This window comes from Tachysurus fulvidraco, chromosome 15 (assembly GCF_022655615.1).
Source record: "Tachysurus fulvidraco isolate hzauxx_2018 chromosome 15, HZAU_PFXX_2.0, whole genome shotgun sequence".
Taxonomy (NCBI): Eukaryota; Metazoa; Chordata; class Actinopteri; order Siluriformes; family Bagridae; genus Tachysurus; species Tachysurus fulvidraco.
In genome coordinates this window covers 21811295-21837078 of record NC_062532.1, presented here as the reverse complement: position 1 = coordinate 21837078, position 25784 = coordinate 21811295, and the positions used below count along the sequence as shown (strand labels likewise).

The window sequence follows — 25784 nt, the reverse complement described above, 5'->3', positions numbered from 1 at the left end:
TCCACACACCTGTTTCCCATTGTCATTACCTCGTCTATATAACGGAATCTACTGTACTGTTGTCTTTGTCCTGTCTAGTCCGTGTCATCGGGAATCAAGGCAGGATACACCCTAGATGGAGTGCCAACCCATCGCAGGGCACAGACACATTCATTCACTCACATACTACAGACAATTTTCCAGAGATACCAATCAACCTGTCTTTGGACCGGGGGAGGAATCCGGAGTACCCGGAGGAAACCCCCGAGACACGGGGAGAACATGCAAACTCCACACACACAAGGCGGAGGCGGGAATCGAACCCCGACCCTGGAGGTGGGAGGCGAACGTGCTAACCACTAACCCACCATGCCCCCCCTGACAAACACTTGTTGTTTTAAAAAAAAAGTGCTTTCAAAATAAACTGTGACTTTAAAAAAAGGATAACAGACCACATCTTTTCCTCCTTTTATGTGATATAGTAACTAACAAGACTGAATTGAGGAAAGAAATGTTTTAGGGAAACAAGAATGAAAGGAAACTTACAATAACTTGCTTGCATAAGTGCAATTCCCTTACACACCCATTAACTAAAACATTGATGCAGCACCTTTTGCATATAATACAGAGTCTACCTAAGTCTGGCTACAAGTCTACCAATTTAGCACCTTTCAATTTGCCACTCTGGATTAGTTTCTGTTTTGTTTGCTGCCTGCATTTGTGTCTGTACCTGCATCATTGGATAATCATTTAGTTTTCCACATTACTCTACAGAGATTGCATACATTTCTGCATCCTCATAGTAATTGTCCACATCATGTCTTTGTTCCTCAGCATCAACGTTAATATAGTCATCATCTGTAGCACTTCTTTGTTCAGCCTCTACATTAATGTAGTCATTATCCGAGTCCTCAGAATCATGTCTTTGTTCCTCAGCATCAACGTTAATATAGTCATCATCTGCATCACTTCTTTCTTCAGCCTCTACATTAATGTAGTCATTATCCGAGTCCTCAGAATCATCCTTCTGGTAGAAAATGGTTTCTGCCTCTTCTTGGTGGCACTCATATGTCTTTTTAGCACCTACAAATTAAGTGTGACAAAATACACACAAATTAACAGAGTTTTTTAGATCAAAATTCAATTTCCACAAGAATAATACAAGTAATAATTAAAACCATTTGTGTTGTGCTGTTTTACAAATCTAATCAATGACGTTGATTACATCCTAAATGGTTGTAGTGTTCTTATGCATTTGAAATTTGGCAATAATTATTACTTTATGAATTAAATAATGAAATATACTTTTTATTAATTTGTAATTTATAAAGGAGCTGGTGCCCCTATGCTTGGCAACTCTAAACCTAACCCTAACCCAGTCAGTCTGCAATGCTCCCTTGTATTTTAAAAATTCCCAGCTTCCTACAGTAAGGGATAAGATAGCTTATATGATTGCCCCACTAACAGGCAAAGTTCTGGCAGGGGCTCCGGCAGTGTGGTAGCATCATCTGAAATACGACCCCATGGTTTATTCATTTATTGCCACACTACAAAGCACATTTGATCACCCCTCTGTTGGGAGGGGTCTGATATCATCTGTCTTCTGGATGCGCCAAGGTGCCCGCTTGGTAGCAAATTACACTATTGACTTCCGAACCGTAGCAGCTAGCTCAGGCTGGAATGAACAAACTTTCAAGGCCACTTTTGTACAGGGCCTCTCTGAAAAGATGAAGGATGAGCTGGCTGCTCGGGACCCTCCTGAAAATCTGGAGGCTCTGTATAACCTTGCTATCCACCTGGATAATTGCTTCCATGAGCAACAATTAGAGCGGCAGGCTAATAGGGCAATTCAACGCAAGCAGGATTGTACGCAAGAAAGTCTAGGCACCCCTGGGTCTCCCAAACCACAAGAGACGCCTCCTGAACCAAAGCAGTTGTGTGCTGCAGGCCTAAAACAGCAAGAGGTCCACATTCAGTTGCCCCACACTCAGGGGTTGCGGGCAATTTCATCAATGAGGGGATGGCCCACAGCCTCAAGATTCCATTTCAGGTCCTTCTAAAACGTTGCCTGTTTCGGCCCTGGATGGGCGACCTCTGGACTCCGGGCTCATAAACACCCAGACGGCACCTCACTCTCTACATATTGAGCACCACACCGAGTGCATGACACCCATATAGATTGGTCCATGGGTTCAATCTCATTGTGGAGGCCCCAATACACCCCAGAGTTGCCTCAGGGGTGCCTACATCCCCCTAAAATACCATAAAGGAACCTTTGGACCTGTCAGGTGTTCCAAAGGATTACTAGGGCCTCCAGGAGGTATTTTCAAAGAACGGGGTTCAGGCCTTACCAATCTATAGGCCCTTTGACTGTGCCATTAGCCTACTTCCAGATGCAGTCCCCCTCAAGGGGTAGGCTATTTTCCCTCTCTCTATAGTGCATAAAGCCATGGATTTGCATCAGGACAGGGGATGAATGGTAGACCTTTGTCGCACCCTCAGATCATTATGAGTATCTTGTAATGACCTTTGGCTTAAATGCCCCTGCAGTCTTCTAGCACATTATCAACGAGGCTCTCAGTGAGACACTGAACCACTATGTGTTCATCTACCTTGACAGCATTTGAATTCTCAGTAGCTCCCTTAAGGAGCAGGTGCACATGTTCACTGGGTCCTTCAGCTAAAGAAATCACGTGAGCAATATTTAATTCTTGGGCTTTGTTATATCACATTAAGGGCTGAGTATGGACCCTGTTAAGTTTAGGGCAGTCAGGGAATGGCCACAGCCCACCTTGGTTCAGGCATTTACATACTTCTTTCGGTGTTTTGTCAAGAATTTCAGTACCCTGGCCAGCCCACTGTGCACTTTGAGCAAGAAAAATCAGGGCAAGATTACATGGACTTGTCATTATTTGAGTAACAGGAAGACATTCCAACATTGGGGTGGGAGCTGTCCTATCCCAACGGTCTGGTTCCAAAAAGTAGCTGCACTCCGTGAATACTTCTCCGACAGGTTAACGGCACCAGAAAGAAATTATGACATATGGGACCAAGAGCTCCTGGCTGTCAAGTTGGCCGTGAAAGAGTGGAGGCATTGGCTAGAGACGGCCAAGCATATGTTCCTCATTCGCACAGACCACAAGAACCAGACCTATAATCAGCAGGCCAAGTGGCTCAATCCCTGGCAGGCCAGGTGGTCCTTGTTCTTTTCCTCGTTTGACTTCATTCTATCCTTTAAACCATTGTCAAAGAACATTAAATCAGATGTGCTGTCCAGCAGAGGACCCAAACCCCCAGCCCATAATTCCATCTCGCAAAATGGTGGACCTTCTGTGCTGGGGTTTCAAAGATCTGGTCCGCCTGGCACTTCAACAGGAGCAAGATCCAGGTGCTGGACCACTGGGCAGGCTTTATATCCCAAGAGCTGTTTGACAACAGGTTCTCTCTTCACCTTTTGCTGGGCACTCTTGTGTGGTAGGAACCTGGAGTTTTTTCATGCTTTGTTTCTGGTGGCCAAATATAGACAAATATGTCCAGATCTATGTCTACTTCAACCCCTTTCATACCTTTACGTCCATTGTCACACCTCTCTCTGGACTTTGCCACTGGTCTACCGGTGTGTCAGGGAATGATCGACAATCTTTCAACATGGGTAAAACATGTAATGTGGGTGGAGAAAAAACAATGTGGAACTTTGCTTTCAGAATATCACCTTTGAAATGCCATTTTGGCTACTCTCCTACCATGTTTGCAGAGCAGGAGAAGGAGCTAAGGGTCCGGAGAGCAAAACAAATGGTTGCCTCGTGTCGTAGGGTCTGGCAGAAGGCCAGATCAGCCTTAAAATTTCCACCTTAGTATATTAGGCCTATCAAAATTCTGAGGAGAATAAATCTTGTGGCATACCGCCCGGATCTTACAAGCTCTATGAAGATCAACCTCATTTTCCACTTGTCCAGACTTAAGGTGGTCCTCTGTAGCCACTTGGTGCTTACCGCTAAACCTCTCCCACCCGCTCTCTATTTTGTAGATAGAGGCTACATGCTGCGACAGATATTAGACATGGGATGGTCTAGGGAGCCATCTCTAGGGGCGAGGGTACTGTAACATCACAGGGGCCTTCTCGGGCAAATCCACTGCCATCTGCATGCTTGTTTATAGCTCCACACCTGTGCAGGCTGCTATTTTATACCACAGATTTTTTTTAGTCAGTGTGTGGACATAGTCTGTGCTACAGTTCAGGGCAGAAAATCTGTATCAGAGTGCCATCTGCACTAAGAGTTAATGTTCTTGAGCTTAGGATTTTAGAGAGGCTTTATTGAGGTTCAAGTCAAAGTGTTGAGTTTCTTGCACTGAATTATCTAATCCCAAATCTCGGCCAATTCATCAATCGGACAATGGGCCCAACTCAGTACTGACCCTCACTCTGTACCGAGCCTTCCCCATAACACGATTGCTTCGAACACTGGAGACTTCTTCCAGAGATCCTAAAGAAACTTGCCCTTGCATAAACTTTCACCACATCACAAATACACTCTTTTTAAAAGATCTATTTATGTGGACTTTTCCCCTCTAGAAGTTTCAGTTTAGGTTGATGCACCAGAAAAATTAGCATAAATTGCAGTCAGCTGTCATAGAAAATGAATCAGATTTAAGAATATAAAAACATTCTGTAGTAAAACATAATTATATTGGTTCCATCTTCAAATGGATGTTTTGATAACTCACGCTGAGAATCACTCTTCTTATCACTCTGAAACCTTCGTATTTTCTGTGTCTTCACAAAGCAAATGATGACTGGAACTAAGATGAGAAGCAGTCCTGCTGTTACTCCAATACCAATGTAGGGAGCTAGAAATGCTGAACAACAAATCATTTATTAATATTCTATAACAGCTTTATAGTAATATATTTGTTCTAGTGCTATAGTAATGTATTTGTATAACAGCATGCACCGCTAGCTTTTGTGGATGGCAAACAATAAAACAGGTGTATTTTTCTGTATAATGTAATACAATAATATTGTATCTCTCCAATTGGAATGGCAAAATGACAGTACATAGAATATAAATATAATAACAAATTCTTAATCAGAATCATAATCAGGTTTATTGGCCAACTATGTTGACACACACAAAGAATTTTGTTCCAGCTGTTTGTGACTCTCAAAAATACAGACATAAATAACTATGCTATACAAGACAAGACATTACAGACTATACAAGACAATACAGACGATGAGATATAATATAATATAGACAGTAGTAGTAGTATAGACAGAGATATAAATATGAATACAGAATATATGACTGATCAGTAATGTACATAAAGTGTGAGACGTGCATGGTAGAGAAAAATAACAGTATTGTACAATATTATGCTTTTTGTAAAATATATAGCAGCAGTTGTGTGTGTAATATATATACAGATGATGTGATGACTGACAATTCTGAGAATGCAGTGCTTATAGATATGAAGCGGGGAATATAATCATGGTGAGTTGTTAATCAGGTTGAATGTCTGGGGAAAGAAACTGTTCCTTTATCAGAAGGGAGGAGCTAAAAGAGGTTGTGTCCAGGGTGTGAAGCTTTAGTTGTGATTTTTCCTGCCCGATTTCTGGTTTTTGTATGGTACAAGTCCTGGGGAGGGGGCAGTGGGGCACCAATTATTATTTTCTGCTGTTTTAACTGTGTGTCTGTTCCTGTCCTGTTTTGTTGCTGCACCAACCCAGATTGTGATGGATGTGCACAGGACAGATTCAATGACTGCAGTGAACTGCTTCAACAGCTCCTGCGGCAGTCCATACTTTCTTAACTGACGTAGAAAGTACATCCTCTGCTGGGCCTTTTTGATGATGGAGTTTATGTTGCACTTCCATTTCAGGTCTTGGGAAATGGTAGTGCCCAGAAACTTGAAGGTCTCCACAGATGACACCGGGCTGTTGGATATTGTGAGGGTGAGTAGTGTTGAGGGGTCTTTCCTAAAGCGCACTATCATCTCCACAGTTTTGAGGGTGTTTAGCTCTAGGCTTTTCTGACTGCAACATAACACCTGTCGCTTCACCTCCTGCTGGTATGCAGACTAATTGCCATCTTGGATGAGACCGATGAGTGTAGTATCATCTGCAAATTACAGGAGTTTAACAGTTGGGTCACTTGAAGTGCAGTCATTCGTGTATAGAGGGAGAATAGCAGTGGGGAGAGGACACATCCCTGAGTAGCGCCAGTGCTGATTGTCCGAATACTGGAGGTAACACTTCATAGTCATACCTGTTGTTTCCTGCCTGTCAGGAAGCTGGTGTTCCACTGACAGATGGAAGGGGGTATAGTGAGCTTTAGGAGTTTGGAGTGAATTGTTGGAATTATTGTATTGTAAGTGAGCTGTTGAAATATGGGTTAAGATAGGAGCCAGTTGGTCAGCACATGCTTTGAGACAGGAGGAGGAGACGGGGGCCGGGAGCTTTCCTTGTCTTCTGTCTCTGAAAGAGCCTATTCACATCCTCTTCACAAATCCTGAGTGCAATTTGAGTGCTGGGAGGAGTTGTTAAAGTGGTTCCCATAAGTGTTATGGGGCAGTCAGTGGGCTGGGTTGGATGGGAGGTGGTGCGGGGTCGTCTCATAACCCACGGGTGGGTTATGAGACGGGGCGGGTAAAGAAATTGTCTCTTTACTGCGGGGCTGGTTGGGGCGGGTCATTAAAAACAAAATATAAAAAAACGTGTCTATTTAATGGTCACGGATCTGTGGCAGGGTGGGTTGTAAATATAGATACAGTGGTGTGGGGTGGACTGGGCCGGGCCAATGATTTCATAAAAGCGGGACCCATAGGTGTGATGGAGCAGTCAGGTTGCTCGGTTGGTTGGGAGATGTTAAGATATTCTTCTCTGGCCTTTTCACACTGATGCAGGATTGTTAGCTAAAACACAAGCATCTTTGGGTATTCTGATCTCTTTTGTCAGTAGGTTCTTGGCCTGCTTATGCAGAGCTTTGTCCTCCCCTCTGAAGGGATCTTCCTTGTCATGTAAAGTTTTTTCAGTTTGGCTGTAAACCATGGCTTGTCATATTCTGCTGCTCACTCGGCTGTGAAACAGCCACTTCCGGGTCGGCAGCCATCTTGGCTGTGGCACTTCCGGGTTCATACCACTTTATTCTCCGCCAGACTATTTAAGCATGCTGACTGCGGACACTCTTTGCCAGATTGTCTCTTCATGTATCATGTTACCGCTCGTGCATGCCTTTTTCTACACACTTTCTCAGCCCAAGCTTTAGATATCTTGGTTGGATTATTTTTGTTTCTTTGCTTCAGAGGACTAAAAGACTTTGTTGGATTATTCATTTGTTTTTCCTTGAGAATTTTACTGTTTCCTGGACTCGCCCTTCTTGATTTTTTGGTCAGGTCTGTTTTTTGTTTGTGGAGCCCTGTCATCATATTATCTTGTCGAGGAGCATTTTGTTTTGACCTGTTATTTCTGTTAGCCCTGTGACTCATTGATTCGGTTGTGTATGTTCCTGCTATATTTACAGAACATTCCCCTAATTAAACTATTTGACTGGAAGTCTTTTGCTTTCTGCATTTTTGGGTCCATTCCCCCCCCCCTGCACCCTGACATGGCTTGTTGTTACTGAATTTACAGAAGGTCTTGTAGTTCCTGCTTTGCCTCACTGGTCCATCTCTTCACTGTGTTGACTACAGATTTAGTAAATTTTAATTTCTGCCTGTATTTTGGAATAAGATGGACCAAGCAGTGATCAGAGTTCCCCAAGGCTGTCTGGGGTACAGAGCGATATGCATCCTTAAGAATTGTGTAACAATGATCCGGTGTATTTTTCTTTCTTGTGGGACAAATAATATGCTGTCTGTATTTTGGAAGTTCAAGTGTTAATTTTGCTCTGTTAAAGTCTCCAAGGATAATAAAAAAAGAATCCAGATTTTTGTGCTACAAGCCGGATATTTGGTTTGCCAAATATAAGCAGAGGTTTACCAGGTGAATCGATGGGAGCACAGTTCTAAATCCCCTCTGTTGTGAAAAAGTGTCTGGTGTGAATTGCCTGATGTTAATCAGTTCCTCTCTAGTGTCAGTTATTATGGTGGAGAAACCAAACACACAGACAGTAAACAAGAAGAAAGAAAGTACTGGAGAGAGTTATGCCGCATCTATAATATTTAGTTAATATAGTTTAATATAAAACTAATTACCTGAGCAAATAACACCAGCATCTTCACCATGGTCACAGTCGTTTACTCCAAATCCTCTATGAGTGCACTGTGTGATGGTGCTTTCATTTCCAAAACAGTGAACATTATCCAGCCATATTTCACCACTTCCCTTACCAAAGTGGGCATCCTGATGAGCAGTGACAGCTTTACCACATCCAATCTGTCTACAAACTACATCTGCAGCATTCGGGTCCCAGAGGTCATCACACACTGTTCCCCACTGGTCATTATGCCGGATCTCCACTCTACCATAGCAGCGGTGACTGCCACCAGCGAGTCGTACGTTATCTAAAACAAACATCAGAATGCACGTTCATGGTAATTAGTCATAATGAATCTTGTTACTGTATAGAATATTATAGCATTTGCCCTTATATTGTCACGGTGTGACACGGTGAGACAAGGCGAGTGAGGATCCAAATGCAGTTTAAGGATTTAATAAACAAAACACAAACAAACAGTAGGCAGGCAAAACAGATCGGGACACTGAACAGGAACAGAGAACGACACAGACCAAATGCAAACACAAACACAAACAACGACCAACAACAGGGAAGTGAACAGACAGAGTAGATATAGTGGACAGGAGCCAATAACAAAGCAGAGACGATTAGAGACAAAGACAAGACAGCTGGGGAAGAGATGGAATGTGATTAGTGTTCATGGTGAGCAATGAGTGGGCGGAGCAAAACAATTAATACAGACAGAAACAAGGGGAAAACACAGACAGACACATTACAGAGCCCCCCCCTACGAGCGGCTTCCAGACGCTCCCAAGTCCACAAAACGCAGTTCAGGGCGGTGCCGGAGGAGGAGCCAGAGACCAGAGCAGGACCGGAGACCAGGGTGGTGCTGGAGGCAGAGCCAGAGACCAGAGCAGGACCAGAGACCAGGGTGGTGCTGGAGGCGGAGCCAGAGACCAGAGTGGGACCGAGGAGCAGGGTGGTGCTGGAGGCGGAGCCAGAGACCAGAATGGAGTTGGCAGCCAGGGTGGTGCTCTGGGCCTGTGAACAGGGACAGGAGGTAGAAGGGCTGGCAAGTCCAGCAAAGCAAAACACAGGAAAACAAAAACATGCATAGGTTCAGGCCAGGCAGACAGTTCAGGTAGTTTGGGTGTCATGATGTCGACCGCGTTCTCTGACTCAGTCATTTCGGTCGACCCGGCTGAGTCGGCTGGTTCCGTCAGCTCGGCCGGTTCCTTCGACCCGGTCGGTTCGGGCGAACGGTCGGTTCGGCAGGTTCCGTCGGCCCGGTCGGTTCCGTTGGACCGGTCGGTTCCGTTGACCCGGGCGGTTCGGCAGGTTCCTTCGACCCGGTCGGTTCGGCAGGTTCCGTCGACCCGGTCGGTTCCGTCGACCCGGTCGGTTCCGTCGACCAGGTCGGTTCGGCAGATTCCGTCGACCCGGTCGGTTCCTTCGACCCGGTCGGTTCGGCAGGTTCGGTCGACCCGGTCGGTTCCTTCGACCCGGTCGGTTCGGCAGGTTCGGTCGACCCGGTCGGTTCCATCGACCCGGTCGGTTCGGTCGACCCGGTTGGTTCGGCAGGTTCCTTTGACCCGGTCGGTTCGGCAGGTTCCGTCGACCCGGTCGGTTCGGCAGGTTCCGTCGGCCCGGTCGGTTCCGTCGGCCCGGTCGGTTCGGCAGGTTCCGTCGACCCGGTCGGTTCCGTCGACCCGGTCGGTTCGGCAGGTTCCGTCGACCCGGTCGGTTCCGTCGACCCGGTCGGTTCGGCAGGTTCCATTGACCCGGTCGGTTCCGGCGACCCGGCTGGTTCCGGCGACCCGGCTGGTCCAGCTGGCGGCTTAGGGATGCCGGCCGCCCGAGCCGACCTCATCGGGGTATCCGCCAGTTTGGAGACCAGCCGGTCAGCACGGACCTCAGCCAAGCTCGCCGGTACGGTAGCCATGGGAACTGGCTCAATCACGGGTGTGCACGGGAGTGGTCTGGGCGGAGGCACTGTGGGGCATTCGGGCGTCCGTGGCTGATTCCACTCTGTGGCCCACGGACCCCGATGCTTGCTGCCCCCCCCCCAAAAAATACTTACGGCCGGCTTCCGTCTCTACACTGCTCACGCTCAGCGTGGACCCGTCCAGGAGCAACGCCAAGTTGACGAACTCTGAGAATGTTTTTATCTCTCGAGTAGACGGCATCAGATACCGCAGGATGTCCTTTAGTCCGTACTTAAAAATGTCCTTGAGAGCCTTCTCCCCAAAGTTGACCTCGTTGCACAGGTCCAAGAATACCTCCGTGTATTCCTCAACTGGGGCGTCCTCCTGACGTAGACAAAACAGGATTTCTGCTGGATCCATGTGGTTGGTCGTTCTGTCATGGTGTGACACGGTGAGACAAGGCGAGTGAGGATCCAAATGCAGTTTAAGGATTTAATAAACAAAACACAAACAAACAGTAGGCAGGCAAAACAGATCGGGACACTGAACAGGAACAGAGAACGACACAGACCAAATGCAAACACAAACACAAACACAAAACAACGACCAACAACAGGGAAGTGAACAGACAGAGTAGATATAGTGGACAGGAGCCAATAACAAAGCAGAGACGATTAGAGACAAAGACAAGACACCTGGGGAAGAGATGGAATGTGATTAGTGTCCATGGTGAGCAATGAGTGGACGGAGCAAAACAATTAATACCAGGGAGAGACGGCAGACAGAAACAAGGGGAAAACACAGGCAGACACATTACACATATGAATCCATTTCTCTTATTTATAATCCTTTAACAATAAAGATTTCAGGACTTTCACATAATGAATAATAAATATAATCTGCATTATATTATTAAATGTAACTCAGTATTAACACCTTTCAAATTCAGTTCATTACTATTTTAAGAAACCCACCACCTCGTCTCTGTTCATAGGTTAACAAATTTATTTCTATGGACTATTAAAGTTTGGGCTTCTGAACATTAGATCACTTGCACCCAAAGCACTTATTGTAAATTAAATCATCTCAGAAAATAGCCTTACTGCACTCTGCCTTACTGAAACTTGGATTAAACCAAAATCAGGATATATCTATAAGCATGAGCCTCGTCAGACTGGTCCTTGAGGTGGTGTTGCCACTATCTTTAGTGACTACCTTACTGTTACCCAGAGAACACAGTATAGATTTCTTTTGAAGTGCTTGCTCTTAATGTTACATTCTTGCACATGCACACAAAAAAATCCATGATGTCTTTTTCTATAGTTACTGTGTACAGACCCCCAGGGCCCTACACTGATTTTCTTAGAGAGTTTGCAGATTTACTTTCAAACCTACTGGTTAACTTTGATAAAGCATAAGGAGACATTGTAGGAGACTTTAACATTCATGTTGACGATACAAACGATGCCTTAGGACTCACATTCATGGACCTACTAAACTCATTTGGGCTTAAACAAAACATTACTAGAGCAACTCATCGTCTTAATCACACACTAGATTTAATAATATCACACGGAATAGATGTCACTGATATAGATATCATACCTCAAACTGATGACATCACAGACCATTACCTCATAATGTACACACTACCTGTAGAACAGACTAACTGTGTCTCACCACGTTATCGGCTCGGTAGAACTTTTATTCCGACCACTAAAGACAGATTCACAAATAACCTGCCTGACCTGTCTGGACTTCTTACTGTACCTTTAAACACAATCTAGATGTAATGACTAACAGCATAGGCACTATATTCACTAGCATATGAGACACTGTTGCCCCCATCCGATTAAAGAAGGTTAGAGACAAAACACCTGCACCGTGGTGTAATAGTTATACTCACACCCTCAAGAAAGAAACCTGTAACCTCGAGCGAAAATGGAGAAAATCTAAATTAGAGGTTTTTAGAATTGCGTATAAGGACAGTATGTCCAGCTATAGACAGGCTCTAAAAGCTGCTAGGGCTGAGCACCTGAGCAAACTCCTAGAAAATAATCAGAACAACCCCAGGTTTTTATTTAACACAGTGGCTAGATTTACAAAAAAACAGAAATGTGAACACATTATTCCATCACAGTTCAGTAGTGAGTATTTTATGAGATTCTTTACTGATAAAATTAAAAGCATCAGGAACAAAATAGGTGATGTTCAATATATCAGAGCACCTTGTGACCCTGTCTCACCTAAAGCTCTACATTCACAACTACAGTGCTTTACAAGTACAGGACAGGAAGAGCTAGATAAGCTTATTACTATAGTTAAATCAACTTGTTCAGTAGACCCCATCCCAACTAAATTACTGAAAGAAGTGTTACATAAAGCTGGTGAGCATCTTCTTAATATTATTAACTCCTCGTTATCTCTAGGTTATGTCCCTAAATCTTTCAAGCTGGCAGTTATTAAGCCACTCATTAAGAAAACTAATCCTAATGAACTATCAAATTACAGACCTATTTCACATCTTCCGTTCATGTCTAAAATACTAGAAAAGGTTGTGTCTGTTCAACTGAGCTCCTTCTTACAGGAGAACAATATCTTTGAAGAGTTTCAGTCAGGTTTCAGGCCCCATCATAGCACAGAAACTGAAACTGAACTTGTTCTTAGCTTCAGACCGAGACTGTATGTCACTATTAGTTCTACTTGACCTTAGTGCTGCATTTGACACTATAGATCACAACATTCTTCTAGATCGCTTACAAATTTACACAGGTATTCATGGACAGGGATCCTACCTGTCTGATTGATACCGTTTTGTAGAATTAAATGGTGAATCCTCCAGTTTATTGCCAGTTAATTATGGAGTCCCTCAAGGATCAGTCCTTGGACCTCTTGCTCTTCTCAATATACATGATTCCGTTAGGGAACATTATTAGAAGACATGGGATTCATTTCCACTGTTATGCTGACGATACACAGTTATCTCATCAAAACCAGATGAAATAGCTGAACTGTCCAAATTAACTCAGTGCCTTAGAGAGATAAAAGATTGGATGAGCTGTAATTTTCGGTTATTAAATGCTGATAAGAAAGAAATACTACTTATCGGTCCAAAAACCAGTATACAGAAACTCTCACAATTCAACTTCCATTTAGAGGGATGTGCTGTTACTAGTAGCTTGACAGTGAAAGATCAGGGTGTTTATATTAAACAGCAACTTGTCTTTTGAAAATCATATCGCCCATACTACCAAAACAGCCTTCTTTCACCTTAGAAATATTGCCAAGCTGAGAAACATCCTGTCTGTATCTGATGCTGAGAAGCTAGTTCATGGTTTCATGACCTCTAGACTGGACTATTGTAATGCATTACTAGGTGGTTGTCCTGCATCTTTAATAAATAGGCTACAGTTAGTCCAAAACGCAGCTGCCAGAGTTCTCACTAGGACAAGAAAGTATGACCATATAACCCCAATTTTATCATCTCTACACTGGCTACCTGTTAAGTTTAGAATTGATTACAAACTGCTGCTATTTACGTACAAGGCTCTTAATGGTTTAGCTCCCATGTATCTAACTAGTCTTCTAGCACGTTACAATCCTTCACGCTCTCTGAGATCACAAAACTCAGGACTTCTGGTAGTTCCCAGAATATCTAAGTCTACTAAAGGCGGTAGAGCATTTTCATATTTAGCTCCCAAACTTTGGAATAGTCTTCCTGGTAGTGTTCGGGGCTCAGACACACTTTCCCAGTTTAAATGTAGATTAAAAACTCATCTCTTTAGTCAGGCGTACACATAATACATCCCATAATATTGTGCACTATTACATCAGACTTGCACACTGCTTCTCTCTTTCTACCCATCCCGAGGCATCCAGAAATTGTACCAGCTTCGATCGACTTCTGTGCGATGAAGATTTTGGACCTCCACTGAGATGAGGCCGACTCTGAGGACTCTGAGAATCCTGAGGCATCTAGAGATCTACCAGCTCCAGTCAGACTCTGCGATACTAAAAAGGAGATGTGAACTCCATGTGATCTTTTGCATCTATATAACATCTGTTTGACTGTATTTTTATAATCACAGCCTCCAGTGTCACCCATATGAGGATGGGTTCCCCTTGAGTCTGGTTCCTCTCAAGGTTTCTTCCTTTACCGTCTAAGGGAGTTTGTCCTTGCCACTGCTGCCTGAATCACCTCAGACTTGCTCATTGGGGATAAGTACATACACATTGTGAACTAAATCTATCTAATATTAATCTTGAATTTTGTATTCTTTTAATCTTTATATTATTCTTATAAAAACCTTTTATTCTATGTTTATGTTCTGTAAAGCTGCTTTGAGACAATGTCAGTTGTAAAAAGCACTATACAAATAAACTTGAATTGATTTGAATTATTATGGAAATAATAAAATAAGAAATAAGAAAGAAAAGCTATGTAAGTATAAATAGCCTGACCTTTCAAACTGAGTAAATATATGAAATGACAGAAGGGTTTGTAAGAAATTATAGAAATTGCACCCAAATTCCACTCCAAGATACATATCTAAAAGAGCTCATTCCTAAAAAGGTTTAAGTATCATAAGGTAATACGTTTAGGACTCTAAACATATAAACTTGATTCAATTATAAATATGGTCAGCAGGACATGAAGGATCACCGCAAACAAAGGCTCTACGTGACTGCAATTACCATTTAAAGTGACCATTTGGTTGATAACAATTGTAACAATACCAAGACAAGGTGTACGTGATCATAATTAACATTTAAAGACAATCAGCTAGACAACAAGGTGTAGCCCAGCCATTAGGGTGACACTCAGTTCTTACACTCAATGCGGAACCTCATTTAAATTACCAAAAGGGAATACTGTATATAATGCTTGAGCAGGATTTGCTCAGGGTTCTTACTGACTCGGATGAAACCAAAGTGCTTCATGTATTTTGTCACTGCTTTGCTGGAATAAACTTCTTGTTCTTCATTAACATCTTCACTATCATCATCTTATTTTTACACAGCACATTTTTTACTTGTTACAGTTTATCGATAAGTTATTTTTGTTTGTAGCAGTTGACTTGAGAGATAAAAAGAAATAACATTAGAAACAAACTAAGATGTTCAGTCTAATAAATATTTAATTTAAATATCCTAACAAAAGTCAATACACAGTCAAATATGTGTTAGGTATCCACAGTAAAAAATGTATTGTGGCTTTTTCATGCAAATTTTACACATTTTCCAGAAAACGACTGCATTCAAGGCACAATATTTAAGCCTAATCAGAGCAGGACACAAAATATGTAATAAGAAATGGCTGTTTAATGTCTAGACTAGACTAGCCATCACTCCCCATGAAGATCACTAAACACTGCATACAGTGAAAACCCCCCAAGACCTGCTGTTGTAAGGACTCAGCCCGGACTTTGGCCATGTGCATTTGTTTATGTTCCTCGTCACGTGTCTGCCCCGCCCTTGTCTGCTCCTCTCGTCTCCACACACCTGTTTCCTATTGTCATTACCCTGTCTATTTATCTGTGCCGCATTGCCTTGTGCAGTGTAGAATCTACTGTTGTGTTGTCCTGTCTTTAGTCTGTGTCATGTTTTGTGTCCTTTTGAACTCCACCACTAGTGGAGATACGGTATTGCACATTTTCCTATGGGTTTATGTACAAAATTGACATCTATATATACTATTTGGAGGTCGCCGGACACGACTGTGGTGTTTTTGAGTCAATACGAGCTTCTGTTTCGTTTTGCACACTGGGTCGATAATGTGCACAGAATAGCTTCTCAAAAATTTGTGGGACCTATTTTTCTAGGCGTTTCAGGTGACGCTGATTCACCTGGTATGATTTCTGTGGGAATGATTTATGAGTTTGGACTTGGGTTAGGGTTAGAATTAGAGTATGTATAAAGGGCTAAATGCGAAACTGCACCCCACTATGGGGGGTGCACTTCATTTCTATAGGTCCTAGGAGGCTGAAATTCGGTATATATACTAATTACATTTACATTTACGGTATTCAGCAGACACTCTTATCCAGAGTGACTTACAACTGAGCAACTGAGGGTTAAGGGCCTTGCTCAGGGGCCCAGCAGTGGCAGCTTGGTGGACCTGGGGTGGGATTAATTAGGGGGTGGGGAGTCATTTGCACTAGGGTTGGGAGCTCTAGAGCACCAGGAGCTGAGATATGGTATTGCACACATAGTGTTAGGGTTAGGGTTAGGGTGTGTGGACAAAATGAATATGCACATTTTTGCTCATTTTTTTGCTTTAGAGCTCTGGTCTATTCTCTCCCCGCGTTCGTGACAGTTGTACCGGAGATGCTCTAATCCAGTCTAGCCATCAAAATGAACCACAAATATTAAAGTAACTTATAAAAGTAACTCGGACACTTATGCTTGCCTGTTTTTCCTGTTTCCAACTTCACCATGGAGAGATGACTGTTCCAATTTAACAAGATAATAAATGTTATTCACTTCACATATCAGTGGTTTTAATGTTTTGGCTGATCGGTGTACAACAGCTCAGAAACCCACAGCACTATTGAACTTCCACAAATAGTAATTAATATTCTATGACAGCTTTATAATGTCTTTGTACTAATGCTGTAATTTCTATATCATCTCATCTGTAATGTAAATAACAGGACTCAAATTAAAAAGATGTTCCACATAATTAAATGTTACTCTAAATAAATACACTCTATGATGTGTCTTCTGTTAACTAATCAAAGATAAATAATTGTTGTCAGATTGTTATTGTATAAATCACTTAGATAATCCTATAAAAGCATTCACCCCTAGCTTTAGTGGATGGCAAACAATAAAAGAGGTGTATTTTTCTGTATAATATTTTAGCTCTCATCTGGCAAAATAACAGTAAATACAATATAAACATAATAACACTGATGACAAAGTCATAATATAAAACTAATTACCTGAGCAAGTAACACCAGCATCTTCACGATGGCTACAGATGTGTTTTCTAAATCCTCTGTGAGAGCACTGTGTGATGGTGCTTTCATTTCCAGAACATTGAACATCATTCAGCCATATTTCACCACTTCCCTGACCAAAGTGGGCACTGGGATGAGCAGTCACAGCTTTACCACATCCAATCTGTCTACACACCACCTCTGCATCATTCAGGTCCCAGTCGTCATCACACACTGTTCCCCACTGACCATTATGCAGGATCTCCACTCTACCAGAGCAGGAGTTGTAGCCACTAGTGAGTCGTATGTTAGCGCCATCTAAAACAAACATCAGAAAGCACGTTCGTGTTAATTAATCATAATGAATCTTATTACTGTATAGAATATTATAGCATTTGCCCTCATATGAATCCATTTCTCTCATTTCTAATCCTTTATTAATAAAGATTTCAGGACTTTCACATAATGAGTAATAAATATAATCTGCATTATATTATTAAATGTAACTCAGTATTAACACCTTTCACATTCAGTTCATTACTATTTTAAGAAACCCACCACCTCGTCTCTGTTCATAGGTTAACAAATTTATTTCTATGGGCTATTATTACCGCTCCAAAGAGAGGGAGAGAAAAAAAATACATAGATTAAAAAAATTAAAAATAAAAAAGAGACAAATAAATGTAAATTAAAATTTAAAAAGTACCAATCATTGGCACAATTCCACTGTTTTCCCCGACAGCCTGGCTAGTGGACATTCCCACAGTGTTGTCTAGTATATGAATTAGTGAACATGACTAGTCTATGCTATGTAATGTTATAGGCAGCATGACAGAACTGAACAAGTATGATACACCACAATGTCAGATAATACTTATAAACTATCACAGACAGCACGATACTCACAAACACACAATACATACAGACAACACAATATTCCAAAAAACACAGACAACACAATACTCACAGACAACATAATACACAAACAACACAATACTCACTGACAACACACAGACAACACAATGCACACAGACAACAAAAAACACACACAGACAACACAATACTCACAGACAACACACAGACAACACAATACTCAGACAACACAATACTCACAGACAAAAAAACGGGACACAGACAACACAATACTCAAAAACAACAAACAACACACAGACAGCACAATACTCACAGACAACACAATACTCACAGATGACCTATAAATTATATAAAACTTCACCTAACATAATTATCAAATAATTCAATGCATGGTGGTTTTGATTAATATTTCATGCCTTAAACACAGTGAAAAAGCAAAAAAAAAAACAACAGTTGTATGTACTATTTATGTTTTTAAATAAATAACAGCCACACTACAAATGAGTAGGTAAATACACAGATATTCAATACTCACAGACAACACAGTACATGCAGACATCACAATACTCACATACAACATAGTACACACAGACAACACAGTACTCACAGACATACAATACTCACAAACAACATACAGACAACACAATACTCACAAACAACACACAGACAACAAAATACACCCAGACAACACAATACTCACAAAGAACACACAGACAACACAATACACACAGAAAACACAATGCTTACAAAAAACACAGTGTCAGTGCACTCCCCCGATGCTCACCTTTGCGGCGCACTCTTGTGACGTCATTCCCTGTCGCGTGACTTTTATACTCAGCAGCACTATTTAAGTACGCCGTTCATGCTAGATTGTCGCCAGATGATCTCTCGTCACTACTTTTGTGAGTCACTCCTGCCAGCCTCCGGTCCGAGTGTTATTCTGTGCCTCGCTGTTTGTATTCCATGTGGATTTTCCCTTCTTGGATTACTTTTTTCCCCAGGATTTCTTACGTAAGTTTTTTTTTTTCATTCATTGCTGCCGGGTGTTTTTTTTCCGTTTTTTTGCGCTCCGGTTATTGAAAATTAGGATTACCCTTTTCCTGTGTGGATTACTTCCTTTTTCTGTTTGGATTATTTTTTGCCCATGCTTGGATTACTTCCTTTTTTACCCTGTGTGGATTACTTTATTTCTCGTGAATCGAACTTCCGGTTTCGAGACTGTTACGCTCGTGGCGTCAGACTAGTCCCTCTGCAGGAGGTTCAGCCCAAGACTTTGCCCGGCTACATCCTCTGTGCATTTATACATTTATATATAGACATATATTACTATTATTATTTAAATAAATTCTCTTTTTTGGACCCTGGCCTTCGTTTGGGTTCTCCTCCCCAGCACCCTCATCTGGTTGCTGATACACCCAGGCAACACTATACTCACAGGCAACACTATACTCACAGGCAACACTATACTCACAGACCATGTATCAATTATCTTATACATCACCTAACATAACTATCGTATGAAATAATAAAAAAAGTGTTGTATTAAATATGTTTTTAAATAAATAACAGCCACACTACACACGAGTAGGCATATACACAGATTTTCCACCTTCATTAAATACTTTATTTTTCCATTTTCAGGAAATTATTTATAATTATAAATATATTTATATATAACATTACAATTATAATTAATGTGACTTTCTGTTCAACTCTTCTATTTTATTCTATTCTTTCTTAACAATATGCTAACAAGCTGAAAGTTAAGAACAAACTTAAAGAACTAAGTGTAACTGGGCAAAGCTGAGTTTATTAAGTTGAGAATCAAAGACATGCTTGATCTTGGAGAAAGGATTCGTTCATGGTGTTTAATTGCCAGAAGAAGAGCACTTTGATTCAGGTGATATGAGACTGCCCTGACTGTGGTTTGCCACTTCCTGCCAAACAGGAAGCTGTTCTGTGGCTATTCTAATAAATGAGTATGAGATGAATCTCATGTACTTATAAGTGTAAGTTGGGTTTCAAGCAATTGCAAGGTCATGCATGCTTTAACGTCACACCTAATTTTGTCTAATGCACCTTTTATATCTATAGTTTATAGAACTTCAAAGGCTCAAAAAGTGCTGATGGATGAGTTGGATGTCTGATCTAGAGAGTAAATTAAATGGATTCAAATGAAAATTAGACTTACCAGCCAGCAGAGAAGCTCTAAGAACACCGACTGTAGAGAGAAATAAAGAGGAGGAAGTTCATGAAGCCAGTGATGGAAAAACCAAAGCTGTCTTTTGTTTAATAATAATAAAACTCCAGAACAATCCTCTCCAGAATTTATTGGCACCTTTCATAAAAATTAAAAATGGGTAAATGTTAGAACACTCTGTCTATATTATTAGAAATTATTAACTATATTTATAGCCCTTTTAACAATTCCCATTGTCTCAAAGCAGCTTTACAGACATATTAAAACAGAAAAGTGAAAAGAAATAAGATTAATCAGTTTATCAGGTAAACAATCCAGGCGGAAATCAAAACTTCCATTCTAGCCTCTGTAACTTTATGCCAGTAAGGCCTAGAATCAATCTGACACTTGTATCTGAAACTAGAGAGTCTCTTCTTTCCAAGAGACCAGGCTCACCCCTGTGTGTCAAAGTATGTGGGAGCTGTAGCACTTTTTGTTGGGTAGGTCATGTAGGCGAAAAACGTGCAATAGTGGGCGAGATCCTTAAGAGGTTTTTAAAATATGTTAAAAAGAATAAAACAGGAGTAAAAGTGATTTGGATAAAAAGTGCAGTCAGTGTGAAGCAGCACAGTGCTCATTCAGTAAATGCAGAGTTAAACAGATGTGTTTTTAATCTTGATTTAAAAGTGTCTACTGTTGAAGCACATCTGATCTCTTCTGGAAGCTGATCCCACCTATAGGTGGCATAATAACTAAATGCTGATGCACCTTGTTTTGAGTGAACCCTTGGTATCTCTAACTGACCTGATCCTAATGATCTGAGTAGTCTGCTTGGTTTATATTCAGTTATAAATGAGTGACAATACTTTAAAATCTATTCTAAATGTAACTGCGAGACCTGAGGACTGGAGTGATGTGCTCAGATTTTTTGGTTCTGGTCAGAATTCTGGCAGCAGTGTTCTGTATGAACTGCAGCTGTCTAATGGTCTTTTTGGGGATCCCAATAAGGAGTCCATTGCAATAATCCACCCTGCTGGTGATGAAAGCATGAACAAGTTTTTCTAAGTCCTGTCTTGAGACAAAACATCTAATTCTGTCTATATTTCCGAGATGGTAGTAAGCTGATTTGCTTATCGCTTTCACATGACTACTGAAATTAAGGTCAGACTCTAAAATTACCCCAAGATTTCTGACTTTAATCTGTGTCTTTAGACCGCTAGAGTCAAGGTGTGTGTTAACCTTGAGAGTTTCATCATTTCCGAATACAATGGACATACAATGGTTTTGTCTTTGTTTAACTGGAGGAAGTTTTGACGCATCCAACTGTTAATTTCATCAATGCACTTACATAGAGAGCCGATGGGGCTGTAGTCATTAGGGGACAGGGCTAAGTATATCTGGGTGTCATCTGCATAGCTGTGGTAAGCAATTTGGTTCTTTTTCATTATTTGACCAATTGGGAGCATATACAAATTAAAGAGAAGCCGTGCAAGAATTGAGCCCTGTGGGACTCCACATGTCATGGATGTCCACTCAGATTTATGGTTACCTATGTTCACATAGTAACCACTCCCTTTTAGGTATGACTTAAACCATTTGAGGACCATCCCAGAAAGCCCTACCCAGTTTTCCAGTCTATGTAAGAGTATGGTGTGATCTACCGTGTCAAAGGTAACCAGCACTGATATTTTACCTGAATAAGGCTTTGTTAAGATTGGTGTTATTATACTGGTCACTGCTGCACTCTTGTCATGGTGACACTCTTAAAGTGTTGACCAGTTCCTTGTTCTAAAAGGAAGAAACCATGAAACTAAGATTGAAATAACAACTTTAGCAACACTGCAAGTGCACACAAAGATATTCTCACGTCTGCAAAGTTTACAGCAACACTTCAGTAAGTGTGCTTTTGAGTGACACTGACAATAATATATAACTAACACAGGGCTCTCAAGTCTCACGCATTGAGTGTGACAGTGACTCATCTCTGTATTTGTCACGCTCTCCCACCACACATTGTATTTGTCACACAGAAAAACTTACTATTTATAATATATTTAATATTCTGCAGCATTAATAATAATAATAATAATAATAATAATAATAATAATAATAATAATAAAACAATTCCAGAACAATCCTCTCCAGAATTTATTGGCACCTTTCATAAAAATTAAAAATGGGTAAATGTTAGAACACTCTGTCCATTTTATTAGAAACGCTGTGCACCTGTTTATTTAGGCAGTCCTAATCTTTAATCAGTTTGTGTGAGTCTGTACTGTTATCCTGTTGTAGTCAATTCACCTCATGGTTTGATATGTTGTGCTTCTTGAGCTCGGGCTGCATCAGCAGTGAGCAGGAATTTGTCCACCAAAAGTTTTTTTTTTATTTTATGGAAAAAAAAATACAGAAAATAACAGCCTGATTTGACGACAATGGACATTGATCTGTCTGTCGTGGCCCAACCCGCAGCAACCTTTTGTGAAAGATATTAAACATTTTACAAAAGTATAGAAGGAGAAAAGGGTAAATTATATATATATAAACAATAAAAATTAGAAAGAAAAAAATAAGAATGAAACTAAATATAATAATACATACAATTGAAGTTTAAAGTTAATTATTATTTTTTTCTTTATTTAAAATTTGAAATACTTCATATCCTTATCCCTAATGAGCAAGCCGGAGACTTCAGGTAAAAGTAAACCTGCTTTGTAAATGTCTTCATCTGGAGAATGTCTTCACATTCAAATACATTAAATGCTGGCATCATACAAAGGATAGTAAGAAATGTATATATTAAAAATAAAAAGAGATTATTTTATTCTAAGTTATATATAAATAACCCAAAGGATATACCCCACACATCCTGCCTCAATGACTATCGTCCCATTGCACTCACACCCATAGTTATGAAGTGCTTCGAGACGCTCGTCATGAGGCACATCAAGACCCAGTTACCACCCTCACTGGCCCCCCTACAGTTCGTGTATCGTCCAAACCGCTCCACAGACGATGCCATTGCCACAGCCCTCCACTTAGCCCTCACCCACCTGGACAATAAAGACACTTATGTACAAATGCTGTTCATAGACTTTAGTTCAGCATTGAATACAATCATCCCTCAGCACCTGATTGGGAAGCTGAGCCTGCTGGGACTAAACACCTCCCTCTGCAACTGGATCCTGGACTTCCTGACTGGGAGACCTCAGTCAGTCTGGATCGGGAACAGCATCTCCAGCACCACCACACTGAACACTGGAGCTCCTCAAGGCTGCGTGCTCAGTCCACTGCTGTTCACTCTGCTGACTCACGACTGTGCAGCAATGCACAGATCGAATCATATTATCAAGTTCACCGATGACACGACCGTGGTGGGTCTCATCAACAAGAACGACGAGTCAGCATACAGGGAGGAGGTGCAACAACTAACTGCCTGGTGTAGAGCCAACAACCTTTCTCTGAATGTGTTTAAAACTAAAGAGATGGTTGTGGACTTCCGGAGAGCACAGAGTGAACACTTTCCGCTGAACATTGACGGATCATTGGTAGAGATCATCAAGATCACCAAATTTCTTGGTGTTCATCTAGTGGCGAACCTCATCTTGTCACTCAACACCAGCTTCATCACCAAGAAAGCCCAGCATCACCGTCTCTACTTCCTGCAAAGGCTGAGAAAGGCACATCTCCCACCCCCCCATTCTGACCATGTTCTACAGAGGGACCATTGAGAGCATCCTGAGCAGCTGCATCACTGTCTGGTTTGGGAACTGTACTATCTTGGATCGCAAAACCCTGCAGCGGATAGTGAGGACAGCGGAGAAGATCAATGGGGTCTCTCTTCCGTCTATCATGGACACTTACACCACACGCTGCATCCGCAAAGCCAACAGCATTGTCGATGACCCCACACACCCCTCACACACACTTCACCCTTCTGCCGTCTGGAAAGAGGTATTGAAGCATTCAGGCCCTCACGACCAGACCAAACATTTTCTTCCCACAAGCCATCAGACTTCTCAATAACTGAACTGTACTATACTGAGCACAACATACACACACATCACCTGTATGGTCTGCACAGACCCTCACAAAACACACACACTGACACATCATACTGTTTACATGCTGCTTACAATTCCATCAAACTGTTTACATGCTGTTTTGCACACTTTTCTGTTGTTTTTGCACATACTGTCCAACATTTCAGCAGTTTTTGCACATATTGTACAATATCTCAGCCATTTCGCACATTCTATGCAATATTTCAGTCATTTGCTATTTTTTGCACAATTCTATATATTATCCCAAGGACCTGCTGCTAAGAAACTGTGTTCATTCTAATGTTCCTGCACGAAATATTCTTTGAACATTCAGTATTCACATACAGTATATACACTGGTCGGTTGGTACTGTTTCTGTTTATTGTCTTTTGTGTAATGTATTTTTTTGTACTTTTTGTATTGTCTTGTAACTTTTTGTCTGCACTGTCTTTTGTCCTGCACTGTCTTGTCTGTCTTGTCCTGCACTGTTTGCATCAGGTTGCACAGTTCCCCCCGTCCCACAGACTGCTCTCTCTGCTCCCCTCAGGAAGACGTCTCCGCAGCATCCGATTCCGCACTAGTCGACTGAGGGATAGCTTTTTCCCTCAGGCCATCAGACTAATTAACAGCCATAACTAAAACAGCCTACAGCATACTTCCACAACATGGTATGCTACACACTGCACTCAAACTTCAACAGTTCAACACTGGACTACACACACACACACACACACACACACACACACACACACACACTGCATTCATACTGCATCTATACACACTGGACTATACACAAACACCGCATTTAATTTAATATAACAATCTATCTGACAATAAGCTATCTGTACCACAGGACATTTCTGTATCTGTACAGTCTGTTGCACCTTAACATGTTACATATATATTACATGAATATAATACTTATACTTATATATATTATATTTATACTTATACATACATACATATATACTATATATGTGTGTACTGACTATGTATGAGCACGTGGCATCTTTTCCACATTTTCCGCATTTGCACATTTGAACTGGTACTAAGCATTTTGCACATTTTTTTTTTAACCTGATTGTAAATTGTTCTAATTTCTGTTTCTTGACTACTGTATGTAAATGGTTCTGCAATTTCTGGAGCTCGCTCCCAAGAATTTCACTCACCATGGCACATGTGATGTGCACCCTGTTATGTAGCACTCTGATCCTGGAGAAACGTTGTCTCATTTCATTTTGTACTGTAACAGCTATATATGGTTGAAATGACAATAAAAGCTTCTTGACTTGACTTGACACATGTAAAATGTGAAAATTATACAATAATATTAATCACAAGACAAACATATTGATATAAATGTTGAATTTACCGAGCGTTAAAGTGAGGTGAAGATTCATCATCCTGGTCCTTAAGATGTAAATCAGTTTGATGCTAACAACGTTCACTGCTGCTTTCTTCTCAACAATGAACCTCATGAGGTAACGACAAGTGATGTTTTATGTTTCTTCACTCAACCAAAGAGGTGTAGTTTCTTCTATGGTCAGTTCCTGTTAAACTGCTGTACTCTTGTCATGGTGACACTCTTAAACAAAGTGTTGACAAGTTCCTTGTTCTAAAAGGAAGAAACCATAAAACTATGATTGAAACCACAACTTTAGCAACACTTC

At 41.3% G+C, this 25784-nt stretch overlaps 1 protein-coding gene across 3 annotated transcripts; it reads right to left on the bottom strand.

The window, feature by feature from the left end:
* Positions 1–270: 270 nt before the first annotated feature.
* LOC113636527 (putative DMBT1-like protein) lies at positions 271–25784 on the bottom strand. 3 transcript variants are annotated; one of them, XM_027136668.2, is made up of 6 exons: positions 25487–25778; positions 20087–20116; positions 17026–17340; positions 8173–8481; positions 4705–4836; positions 271–1062 (listed from the first exon to the last, which is right to left on the bottom strand). In XM_027136668.2, the coding sequence occupies exons 1-6, from the start codon at positions 25590–25592 to the stop codon at positions 743–745; spliced, it is 1212 nt and encodes a 403-aa protein (XP_026992469.1). In that variant the 5' UTR covers positions 25593–25778; the 3' UTR covers positions 271–742. The 3 variants fall into 3 exon arrangements, with proteins under 3 accessions (XP_026992469.1, XP_047656948.1, XP_026992470.1); XM_047800992.1 differs by lacking the exon at positions 8173–8481 and having other exon boundaries at positions 25487–25784; XM_027136669.2 differs by lacking the exons at positions 20087–20116; positions 25487–25778 and adding an exon at positions 17729–17990.